The 12,343-nt window shown below is 42.6% G+C and overlaps 1 protein-coding gene across 1 annotated transcript; it reads left to right on the top strand.

Moving 5' to 3' along the window:
- The first annotated feature begins 4,709 nt into the window (after window positions 1-4,709).
- On the top strand, window positions 4,710-12,343 carry IL12A (interleukin 12A). The gene is made up of 6 exons (XM_069212621.1): window positions 4,710-4,851; window positions 5,837-5,997; window positions 9,199-9,309; window positions 9,404-9,445; window positions 9,564-9,662; window positions 12,179-12,343. The coding sequence occupies exons 1-6, from the start codon at window positions 4,710-4,712 to the stop codon at window positions 12,341-12,343; spliced, it is 720 nt and encodes a 239-aa protein (XP_069068722.1).

Raw genomic sequence — 12,343 nt, 5'->3', positions numbered from 1 at the left:
CACCGCTAAATGTCGAACAATGCTCCTCACGGAGTTAATAGACGCATTTCAGCTTCTCGCCTTTTTCAATGCTGGCTAAAACAAACTGATGTTACATGTCAGGTTTACATGCACCAAAAGTTATTCTCATTGGATGGCTATTCATGGTAATCAACGACAAACCAATGTCTCTGCAGTCCTTAACCAGCCGCTATCATTGCATGTGTAATAGTTCACTTTAATATACATGCATACGGGCTCTTTTCCCTTAAGTAGATGTATTTTCCTTTTTGTAAATACAAGCCCAGTTCGTGTCTTTAAAATATGCGTGCTGGATATTTTCATAACATTCACTGCCATTCAGTCAATCGTCAAGCAAAGTTGCTTGTTCCTGTGAAGTTCAGGTTTGTACCCTCGTTCAGCCACTCAGTGCCAACTTCCATTTGCCAGATACCTTCAAGCGATTTTCATCGTGATTCACACCTGGTCATTTATTAATGACCAGATATTGTATCAGCAGGTGTGCCAACTTATTCCTGGCTTTGCGACGGTTCTGGCATTACTTCACCAATAATATTTATCAAATGCCACAAACATGATGCCGAACTCCTTTTAATGAACAGGTGCTCTTTAGTGGCTGTGGCTGCCACACAGTTAAATGTCGAACAATGCCCCTCCCTGAGTTTATAGAGCACTCAATGGGTTTTTCTAAAACAGCTTTAATAAACGCAGACGCGTTTGGGCTTCTCGCCTTTTTCAATAAAAAAAACAAAGGTTACAGGGATATTATAGTTTGGTATTGATTTACTCAAATAAAACCAGAAAAATTAAGCAGTTATAGTTATCGTTAAATCAAGCAATTATGACTTGTGCCGTAAGGTAACTATAACTTGCGTCCCTGCTTGGACCTCGAGGGCCTTCATGCTCCCCCGCAGTCTCAAGCCATTTTGACTGGGTGCCTTGGGGGACACCAACTTGACATGGCCGGTACCCGGGGGAGGGGCCCCTGGGGCTGAGATCAGCCTGAGGAGGGGTGCGGGCCGCATCAGCCCCCTCCTAAAAAAATATATATATATTTAAGCTGGGCCTTGGGGGATGGGGACCCATGCTGAGATATACCAGTGGAGGGGTCCGTGCACCGCCCCCCCAAAAAAGAAAATATGTGAAGGTGGGACCCTGGGGGATGGTGCCCTGGGGGCCGAAATCAGCTGGGGAGGGGGGCTGCATGCCCCCCAGAGCAAAATGAGATGGCTGGGCCCCGGAGGATGGGGTCTCCGGTGCTGAGATCGACCCAGGTAGGGTGGGCCACACAGCCCCCCTCACCCAAAGGAATAAATATAGTAACACTGGGGCCTGGGGATGGAGTTCCCATGGTTGAAATCAGCCAGGGGAGGGGGCCAAGCAGACCTGCGACCAGCTCTGGCTGTACAAGGAGAAAGGCAGTGCCCAGAGCAGGGCTGGGAGGTTAGGAGGTTGGCCGCAGGGACTGGCCACAGGCCAGGCCCTGCGGTCAATCTCACTGCGCATGGGCAAAAGGTGTGCATAGCGCAAGGTTGGTTGATTGAAGAGGGTTGTATACCCCCCTGTGGCCAACCGCCACCACAGAAGGCCGAAGGCCGTGTCCGGCGGCGGTTGGATTAACATATAGTAATGAACGCTACTTTCAACTATAACAGGTGAATTTCTATGGTTTTGCACGTTTAGCATGTGAGCCTAACTATAATGCCCCTGTAACCTTTGTTTTTATGAACACATATGTGTGTGTGTTGCGGGGGGCGTAGCCGAAGTTATACTTAGCTCAGTAAACTATAACTGAGGAGTTACAATGGTTTTTTGTTTTTAAAGTGTGCTGTTATGCCTGGTGTCACTTGTATCTTTGGTTTCCTAGTGAATTTTTAGGGTTTTCAACATAAAGTGTTACAATACCTAACTGTAATGTCACTTTAAGCTTTGTGTTTTCCACTAGTTTACAGTTTTTTTTAAACATAAAGTAATCTCTTATAACCATACCCAAACTTTGAGGATGGTCAACCCTCTGCAGTGCAAGGCATTTGCCATGTGCCCCATGGGGTTGGCCTGTGACCAGACCATGCACCGCATCCCTGCAGGCGGTCAATATCCCCTGTGATTGGCCAAGCACCCCCAGACCCCATCCCACACCCTTCTTTTTTTTTTCTTTTGGCTCAAACGTAGGTGCCTCCGGGACCACAGTATAAGGGCCAGAGGATCAGGTTACCCCTAGCCTGCCACCACGACTTTTTTGAGTTTCAGGACACCAGAACTAAGACCCTGTGACCTGTAAATTGAACGTTGTAGGTGGTCCTACCAGTTTTATTTATGGCTCAGTGGGTACCATAGAAACCTAAATTTCACTTCTAGTGACTCCACTGATCCGATTCACAGGGAATAAGCTTTGACCTTTGGACAATTCTCCTACTAAATTTGCTTTAAGATTCGGTTTGTTTAAACTGCACGCCACTGTATCCGTAACGGTAGTCAGCAAACGAAAAGAACATTTAAATTCAAACATATTGCGTAACACCAACCGTGCAGCCTTGGCAGCCGCCTTTACCCACATCTTCAGACCTGCCAACTCATATGCGCCATTGCGTGTCGCACATTATCGTACATGACTCGCGGTCATCAGGTCAAGAGTCGATATCAGAGGGCGACAGGTAAAGATGAGTGGGAACCATTGCACAGGGTGTGTTTTTAAGGCACTCCAGAATTGCGGTGCCATTCTCAACAAGATTTTGTTTGTTAGACGTTTAGAGGGTGTTTTTTTGTTGTTGTTTTTTTTTTTAGCTGGGAGGTCGGTGGCGGGAGGGCACAGAGGTGCCTCTTGGTGAGTTCCAGGCACAAGGCTCCGCCCCTGCGAAGCCAGCCCCCTCCTCACACACTGAAATATTTTTTCAAATGGGCAGCTCTGAATCATACCACTTCAGATCGGAATACAGCACCGACGTCACACACATGTTGACTCTGGGTGAGGAAAAACATACATTAATCGCTTTTTCATTTTCAAAATTGAACACCCCTCGATCAACCTACCATAATAAATCACATCAAGCTACACGCATTGATGTTCAGAAAACAAAAAAAAACATTTCTGGCCCAAAACATTCATTTTCATTTTAGAGAGCGTAGTAGCCGAGTGTGAAAGTCCTCACAGAACACCTAACAATACACAGGGGCATATTTATACTCCGTTTGCGCCGAATTTGCGTCGTTTTTTTTTACGCAAATTCGACGCAAAACGAACTCCATATTTATACTTTGGCGTTAGACGCGTCTAGCGCCAAAGTTCATGGAGTTAGCGTCATTTTTTGGCGTGAACACCTTCCTTGCGTTAATGAGATGCAAGGTAGGCGTTCCCGTCTTAAAAAATGACTCCCAGGCATGTGCGTGGTATTTATACTCCCGGGCAAAAATGACGCCCGGGAATGAGCGGGGCAAAAAACCCCGCATTTGCGCCTCTTTTTAACGCCTGGGTCAGGGCAGGTGTTAAGGGACCTGTGGGCTCAGAATGAGCCCAGAGGTGCCCTCCCCTGCCCCCAGGGACACCTCCTGCCCCCAGGGACACCCCCTGCCAACCTTGCCCACCCCAGGAGGACAGCCAAGGATGGAGGGATGCCATCCCAGGGAAGAAAAGGTAAGTTGTGGTAAGTATTTTTAAAAAAAAATGTTGTGGCATAGGGGGGCCTGATTTGTGCCCCCCTACATGCCACTATGCCCAATGACCATGCCCAGGGGACATAAGTCACCTGGGCATGGCCATTGGGCAAGTGGGCATGACTCCTGTCTTTGCTAAGACAGGAGTCATGTTAATGGCGTCTGGGCGCCCCAAAAAAATGGCGCAAATCGGGTTAAGACGATTTTTTTGCCTCAGCCTGACTTGCCCCATTTTGGGACGCCCAAACGCCATTTTTCCCTACGCCGGCGCTGCCTGGTGTACGTCGTTTTTTTTCACGCACACCTGGCAGCGCCGGTCGGCTAACGCCGGCTAACGCCATTCAATAAATACGGCGCCCGCATGGCGCTTCAGAATGGCGTTAGCCGGCGCTAATTTTTTTGCCGCAAAACTGCGTTAGCGCAGTTTTGCGTCAAAAAGTATAAATATGGGCCACAGTGTTCTCGTACCTTCACCACGTCACCAGACCAGTGCTTTAAATGGGCCGGTACTGTCCCGTACTGAGTATCGGCACTTTTTTACTTTGAGAGGGAGAGCAACGCATATCTCAAGAAAAACGTAATACATTTAATTGGAGAGTACCGGCACTTCTCAGAAACAAGTAGGTACTCTGGCACAGAGTTCCTGCACTTTAATTTTTCCCCACCTTTTACAGAGGCACAGCGCTTCGAGTGTCACGCATCTAAAGTGAGAGCAGGGGCGAGGGGCTGAGTGTACCACGCTCGTCTCCCTGTGACTCGCCGCCAGCAGCAGCGAGAGCTCTGAATGTCACGCTGGCCTCAGCTCTTTCAGTGAGAGTACAGAGAGCCGCGAGTGTATCTGGGCAGTTTTTGAGAGAGTTTCGCGGACTTCACATTCGCGCGGTGTTGGGATGAGTGTGCTTGGGTTCAGACCGCCGAGCTCTCTGCTGGAGATAGCTCCTTCTGTCTGAAACCCGAACGGCCTCGTCGCCGTTTCGCATTGACACACGCACACGGGCCGGTATCTCTTGTAAAGAGAGAAGGCGGATGGGAAAGTCCTGGGGGAGCGCTATATAGGCATGGCCTCCTCGGTCTGCCTGTCAGTACAGCTGCCCGCAGCAGAGCCCGCTCAGCATCTTCTCTGCTTCAGCACTCGGACATCAGCACCACCTGCGAACAGGATGCCCAGCAAAACCCTGAGCCCCAGCCCTACTGGCCTCTGTAAGTCACCAGCTGCGGAGGTCTCCATCTAACTAGGACGCGCAGATTCACAACTTCAAACATTTTTATTATCAAAATTGGGGAAAACATCGGTTGAACTGTGACCCTCTGGAGAACAGTTAAATACAAGTGTGCAGCAGGAATAAAAGGTGCGCACCTTTTATTGCAAACCGCACACAAAGCAGGGCTGTGGAACTGAATTTCACTTTTATTAGAAATATCCCGGTTAAAACTTTGATTTTGGGTTTTAGGAGATTTTGCGTTTAAGAAAAATTACATTAATACCACACTTACTGAAAGTGGCATTTTCACCCAAAATATATTTCTTTTCTTTAGTAGGACGAAGGTAAAATGGGTTTGAGGGCAGAAACGTCATACTATTATTGCGAAAGCACGTTAAAATGGGTTATGATAGAGGTAAACTTTTAAAACGTTTGATGTGATTTCTTGATTACCGGAAGTTAGTTTGCTTCCGATGATCTTATAATGGGCATTCGTTGAATTTGATTTTCTTATATTATTTAAAAAACACTTTTAGGCTGAAATTTTGACCTTAACATCACTATTTTCACTTCAACTGTCAGATTTCTAATTTATTTAAACATTTTCAATTCCATAGTACTTTTTATTTACGTAGGTAGCGTCTCCTACTGTGTTGACACTCTCCGCTATCCGGAAATTTCAGTTCACCATCCTTCCGAGGAGGGTTAAATGGCTAATGATAACATCTATTATTTGTGGCGCTTCGTAGCGCTATATGAAGAAAACGAAGTTATATGCTTGAGGATATCTTCCGTGCCACAGAGTTCGAACACATGTATTTGTGCCCATTTTATTATTATTTTTTGAAAGTGAGAAAATCAAGACATCAGATGATCGTGTTGAGACAGTTCAGAAAAATCACTTCTGACCTTTCTGTTTTCAGAACAAATAAACGTGTTCGATGCTCGCGTTTTCAAGTATGCACCTTTCCTTTTATTTCCAGGCTCTTGGCTGGTCCTGATGCTGATATTTCACGCTCTGAGCGGGTCCTCAGATGCCAGCCCGGTAGCCAAGGCGAATCGTGAAGACGTGGACCTGAAGAGCTGCCTCAGCGCCTCGCAGCAGCTCCTCAAGGTGGTGAACAACAGTTGGTTGCAGCTTCAGGTGAGTTCCCCTCCGCCCGCTAGGTGTCGCTTCACCTTTCAGGAGGCTTTCCTTCTATCATTCAATAGTATGTATTGTGTTTAGGCCAATGGTAATAGCGTCGGTTATTTATTTGCGTAGACGCTCTTCCCTGGGAAATCGCACATTATTCTTAGTTGAAGGATTACATTTAGGTCTTCATCATTACTGTTTTTGCAACGTTGTTGTAACACCATGTTTGGATAACTCAGCGAGTTATCCCGGCGTAAAAATGTTGGAAATAGCTTTTCTTGCACCTCGTTGTGTATATGATGCCGTGGGCTTTGGACTATACGTGTCCGCCCCAAAAAAAAGTGCAAACTACAAGAGCGGGTCTACTGGCTATGTAGTAATATTATTATCATTCGCAATAATACAATGATAACCACAACAGTAATGTTACTAACATGGGTAATAATTTGTTTGTGCATGCCACAACAGTTTGTCGCTTCAAAGCACTGTAAATTAAAGGTATAACTATATTATTCAGTTAAACAGTATTTAAATGTAAACTCAAACAAACAGACGCCTTACACGTCTTCAGCATAGATGTCAATTCACTAAAATGCCAGGAGTAACGGAAGTGACATTACACGCCCTTTGACCTTCACTCTCATTCTTACACATTCACTCTCTCACTAAACACACCCTCTTTCACAAGCACACACATAACATACATTTAAAAACATTTTGTTACTTATCTTAGCTGCCAGGGAACGTCATATTCTAGCTGCTCGTACTCGAGTTGTTATATTACATTAATAGTAAATAGTGTAATACTATTCTCTATTAGTGTAATGAAAATTGATAGAAAACAAGGAGCAAGGAGCCCCACCGGATGTCTATAAGGACAGCCTGCCGCTGTGTTCCTGCCACTGTTTTTGCCACAATGGAGGCCAGGGGTTCAAAGGCAGTGACAGTGGTCACAAGTGTGCAAGCCAGGAGTCACAGCTACGAAATATGAGTAGCCATATAATACAGTATAGTTATAGTATAGGATAGCATAGCATAGTTATGTGCTCTATTTAAGGGATGACAGCACCTTAGACAAGACCAGCAGAGAAGATCTCAAAGTGTTGAGCCTCTCACTAGCTCAGCATAGTTTAATGTTTTTAGGAAAAAACAATGTCTAGAAAAATACTTTTAGGGCCTCATTTACAAGAGTCTGATGCAACGCCATTGATGCATCCAATTTCTCGCACTTCCCACATATCCCCTAACAATACCATGGATGTGCTGTACTTACAATCCAGAGCTACATAGAGCACGTTTTCACAGATGCGTCTGAAATTCTGACGCATCTGTTGGTGCTAAATTCACGCATTGCTGGAGTAGCATAGTTAAATTGATGCGCCTCCAGCAATGCGAGGAGTCTCTCATAGGAAAAAGCCCTGCATCAGTTTTAGCCTGCTGTGAGCAGGTGGAAAAAGTTTGACACCGTGAAGTCACAGAATGACGCAGTGAAATGTAAATTTCACTGCATCAGTTCTGCATGGCTTTTCTTGTGGGAACGCCTACCCTGCAAATATTATTCCTGGTACAGGTATGTTGTGACGCAGGGCTTTACAAACTGACGCATTGGGCCCAATGCATCAGTTTGTAAATATGGAGCAGTGTAGTGCACTGCCAGTGCCACCGCTGCATCAAAAGAAAATCACACAGTGGTGGCACAAAGGACTTGTAAATGAGGCTCCTAGTACTTTATTTGTTTTATTTATTCAATTCCTTGTGTGTAAAACAATGGATTTATATTTCGATACTAGAGCCCATCAACTAAAGAATTTGAAGAAGGAAAAGCTGATACCTGTTTTGCAACTGTGATAATTTGTTGCTTCTCTAGGGCTAACTGTTTGCTCTAGATTTAGGGCGTTGAATTTAGTTGGTGAGACGGATAACAATGTTCACCCACTTGGTGTTATGATCTCATAGTAAGATTACCCAATGACAATAATGAGGCTCATAGGTTTTCAATAGAGTACAGCAAGACGTTAGTAAAATATATCGTTTCGTTCGGGCTTGATAGCCATACAGGCTCTACCAACATAAAGCAGCAGGTGAACTAAATAAAGAAATTCAACTTTAAAGTACTAAAAATATTTTTTCAGTTCTTGTTTTGTCTCAAAAGTGTAACATAGTTTAGTATAGTGTAGTGTAGTATAGTGTATTATAGTATGGCATGGTGAAGTATAGTACAATATAGTATAGTGTACTGTAGTATAGTATAGTTGTTGAATTTAAATAGACCACACCCATACTAGTTTGGAATCCATTTTGGAACATTGGAATGTTTGGAGCTCAATTGCAGAGAACAGATTGAAAGTGAGCCAAAATGACTAGTATGCACCTTCCATCGTTTCCTATTTAATTTGGAATATTGTATCCTCAGTGAGTGGAATATTCTAATACCATTATAGATTTGTCTCAGGCTGCAAAGAACAACTTTCTCATTATAAGGCCTTGCATGCGGCCCGGTCCTGTACCTCAGGTAGAGGGCATTTAATAACATAAAGGCCTTATCTGTGCTTTATAATGCTATAAAACACAAGTGAGTGAAATCTCAGCCAAATGCTATAGGATGGCAAAGGAATAGCAATTAGTCAGTTTGTCAGGAGCAGTGGTGGACCTCAAGCGCACTCAAGAGCACAAAATTCTCTCCTCTTTAAGACCCACCCTCTTATGGGTTTGAATCCATCTTTTAGGACAAAAAATGAAACTCGATCCCCTATTTTAAGATCACACAATTTACTGACTGCCTTCAAACCAAGAAATAAACACTATTTCTTTAACTCTACATAGCTAAGACTGTGGTGGGCAATTACCTTGGTGGAAATTCCACTTGACCAGTTGGACTGTACTGAGTTGATGCATGCAAACTTTTGTAGACCACTCTATCTAGGAGCAGCCATAAAGAAAGTCCAACGGAATTTTACTGGTTAAATGCCAATTTGGGAGTTGACATGGTCTAATGGAAGGGAGTGACACTTTGGATACACACAATTAGCAACAATTGATATACCAGTCTAAGTAATGTCAAATCGTTGGGAATAGGAATTTGCCTATCATTGGGAATGAGAATTTGCCTATTATTGGGATTTTTCCATGTGCACGCAGTACATATTTTTACATAGCTTTAGCAGTATCTGACTTGTTGACTGAGAGGAGTGGCTTGTTCTGTATTCTTAGGAAGATGTGGCGCTTGCCTTCAACTGCACTTACGAAGACATGGAAATTGATGATATCATGGAAGAAACGGCACACACGATTACCGGCTGTTTAGAAAACACGTCTCTGATGGTATGAACACCACATACACAATACTCCCATGGGCACCATATTCTTATTAATTAGCAAATCCCCATTCAATAAAATCTTCTCTGTTCCTTTTCAGGAAGGAAGATGCAGCCCACGAAGCGAACACTCTTTTGAAAAGGTATGGTGGCAAGTTGCAAGATACCTGTAAAAAGAGATGCATTTGAAATGATTTATGAAAGACGCACCCAACAATGGCTTCAGAAAGTAAATATTATTTCAAAATTATTTTCCAACAGGACATCTGCTTCAAGGCGATCCATAAAGACTTAAAGTTGTACAGGGAACAGTTGAAGCACCAACCAGATCTTTCTGAGGCTATCAACGACTTGATAAAGGCAAGTTTCCAATGATTCTTTAAACATTGGCAATCTATGTTTTTTAATAGGATGTATTTTTTATTTTTATTTCATTCAAGAGTTGTTTTATATAGCACAAACTCCATCCAGTCAGATTTGAGGGCACCGTGCAGTGCACTGTAAGACAGACGATAATACACCTTTAGACATAGAGTAATGTGATAGTAATCTGGACTATTAAAAACTAACAGTGCTGTCACTTATACAACCAGATCCATTTTCTTTCTAACATAAGACAGAGTCATTAATTGTTTGTCTTAGAATAATTAAAAAAGGTAGGGGATCAATATCTCACAGTCAAAATCTAAGTAAACAAAAATATTGTTTCCACAATATTGGCTACGTCCACATCGTGAATGTGAGTAAGCATGAATTAAAGAACACTACATGTATATTTGCAAATATATGTTTTTACCTTGTGATATAATGGTAGTCGATATAGTGGATGAAATATTTTTGTAGGTCGGTGTTTTGACCTCGATTCAGTGATATACAATGATTTGGAAAATATCAAGTGTTTAAAAAAGTAAATGTGCTATATGCTTGGGCAAGCATTTTCATTTCACATGCACAAAAGGCCATAGAAAACATACATAAATGGGAAACACAGTATGCTTTCATGCAATAATTGACAGTGATTATTGTAAACTGAACAAGTATATCATATAGTTATAAAATAGCATACTATAATAAAGTTCTATGTTATATTTAATGGAGGGTGGCACCTTAGACAACACATACATAGAAGACCTCAAAGCGTGGAGCCTCTCCCTCGCTCAGCAAAATTTCCTATTTTGAAGATGAAAAGAGGTTTTAGCAAAAAGGGTTTTAGTACATTAAACATTTTAAAAAATTTCAATTGAAGGGTTTTAGTTCTTTCATTTTTTTGTACTTTATTTTTAACATTTTCCATGGAGAGAAAAGTGCAGAAGGGGAGCACAGTCAGCGTGATAGCATCATGAAGGGGCAATATAAGTCAGTCAGTGGAAATTCAAGGTTACAAATAAGGATCTACAGAAAAGAGATGTGGTTAGTGTATGCAAATAACTAGCAAATACGTCATGGTGTGCCTATAACATAACTACTCTTAGAGACACAGACAATAGGCGAGATGTTGAAAAGCAGTGTTTGCAAAAGTTGACTAAGACCAGGAGCAAGGTGAAAGACATAGGACAAATAGATATACTGTTAATAGTTACAATGGGTTTTAGTCCTTTTTCGTTAATCAAAAATAATGGTGTAGCTAGAAACATGATGTACACATCTTTCTGCAAGTGGGTCTGCAGTAGTAGCATATGACCAGTGCGCTCTGTAGTCTTTACCCTAGGGTTCTGCAGCATCTCATCTGACTTCCTCACGTCTATCCTGTTTGCAATCAGTCTCTCATTACTAATAGTATACACCTTGCTGCGAGGGTTTGGTTTTACAGTCTGTAGTTGAGTACGACGGCCCTCACCACTTCTCCAGTGCCATTGTACCACACATCTTCATGAATCCAGAAAGTTTTAAAACACACATTTTTGGTACAAGATGTCCTTTGGGCCAGACAGCGGACCCACATTCTGTGAAGATGTGCAAATTTAAGTTTCCTTTCCCAGCGTTGCTAAAAGCAGAGTAGCTCCACCTGCCTGTATGGTAAGATATCCTGCTGCAGAAATGATCATTGGTTGGGACATTCTCCATCAGTAAATTTCCGTGTCTGCCTAAAGAAGATTTCATGCTCAGTTATGAATGGGTGGCAGTGAGCATTACAGTAAGGGGGTAAGGTGGGCAGCAGCTAAAGTGAGCTTGGGTGCCAGGGGTTGGAGCTCCTGAAGTCTCCCACATGGCTGTGTAGGATAGGAGTGTTCAACAAGGTGCATTGGAGTTACACATAATGTGTGTAAACATTTATGCACACAAGCAACACCTGAACTATCGTAATATGCCTTGTTCAGTCTATAATACAAAGATAACAGCATACATGAAAACACGTATATATTAGAAGTGTCAGATTCATGCCACATTTTCAGGACAAACAAAACTATGGAAATTGTTTCTATTCCATTGCAATTGGTTTTCTTTTACTTACTCATGTGTAGACACCCTGAATATTTAGCATGGCTTTCACTCACCTGCACCTACATTGGACTTTCATGATGTAAATATTTTATAATATGCCACTTTTTGTGACAAAACCCATAATTTTATTTAATCAGTGACCAAAATACAGAGAATAGAGCTGAAAAATGAAAGACGCATTTTACCACTCATGCACAGTACTACAGTTTTGGACTGGTAAAATACCATCCAAGTCAACCTAGAATGAATAAAAGTAGCTCCTATGGTTTTCTTGTTATACGTTTACATTGTTATACTATATCTTTTACTGTTCTGGTGCATTTGAAAATGCAATGATATCAGATACATTTAAACCATGATGATAACATTAGTGAAAGCTTCTTCTTTAATTAAGGGATATAACAGAATCACTAATGCAGCCATTTTTCTTACAGGCTTTGAATTTCTCAGAAGACAGGCGGACCTCAGTGCCATCACCACCTTCCAAAAGTCGGGCATTCAGCGAAGATCTGAGAGAGTGCAGACTGCTTCTAGCTTTACGACTCCGCACTGTGACAATTAATAGAATAATGAACCACTTGAAGTACACTTTATACTGA

Source organism: Pleurodeles waltl, chromosome 11, assembly GCF_031143425.1.
Source record: "Pleurodeles waltl isolate 20211129_DDA chromosome 11, aPleWal1.hap1.20221129, whole genome shotgun sequence".
Lineage (NCBI taxonomy): Eukaryota > Metazoa > Chordata > Amphibia > Caudata > Salamandridae > Pleurodeles > Pleurodeles waltl.
This window is presented reverse-complemented; position numbering and strand designations above follow the sequence as displayed.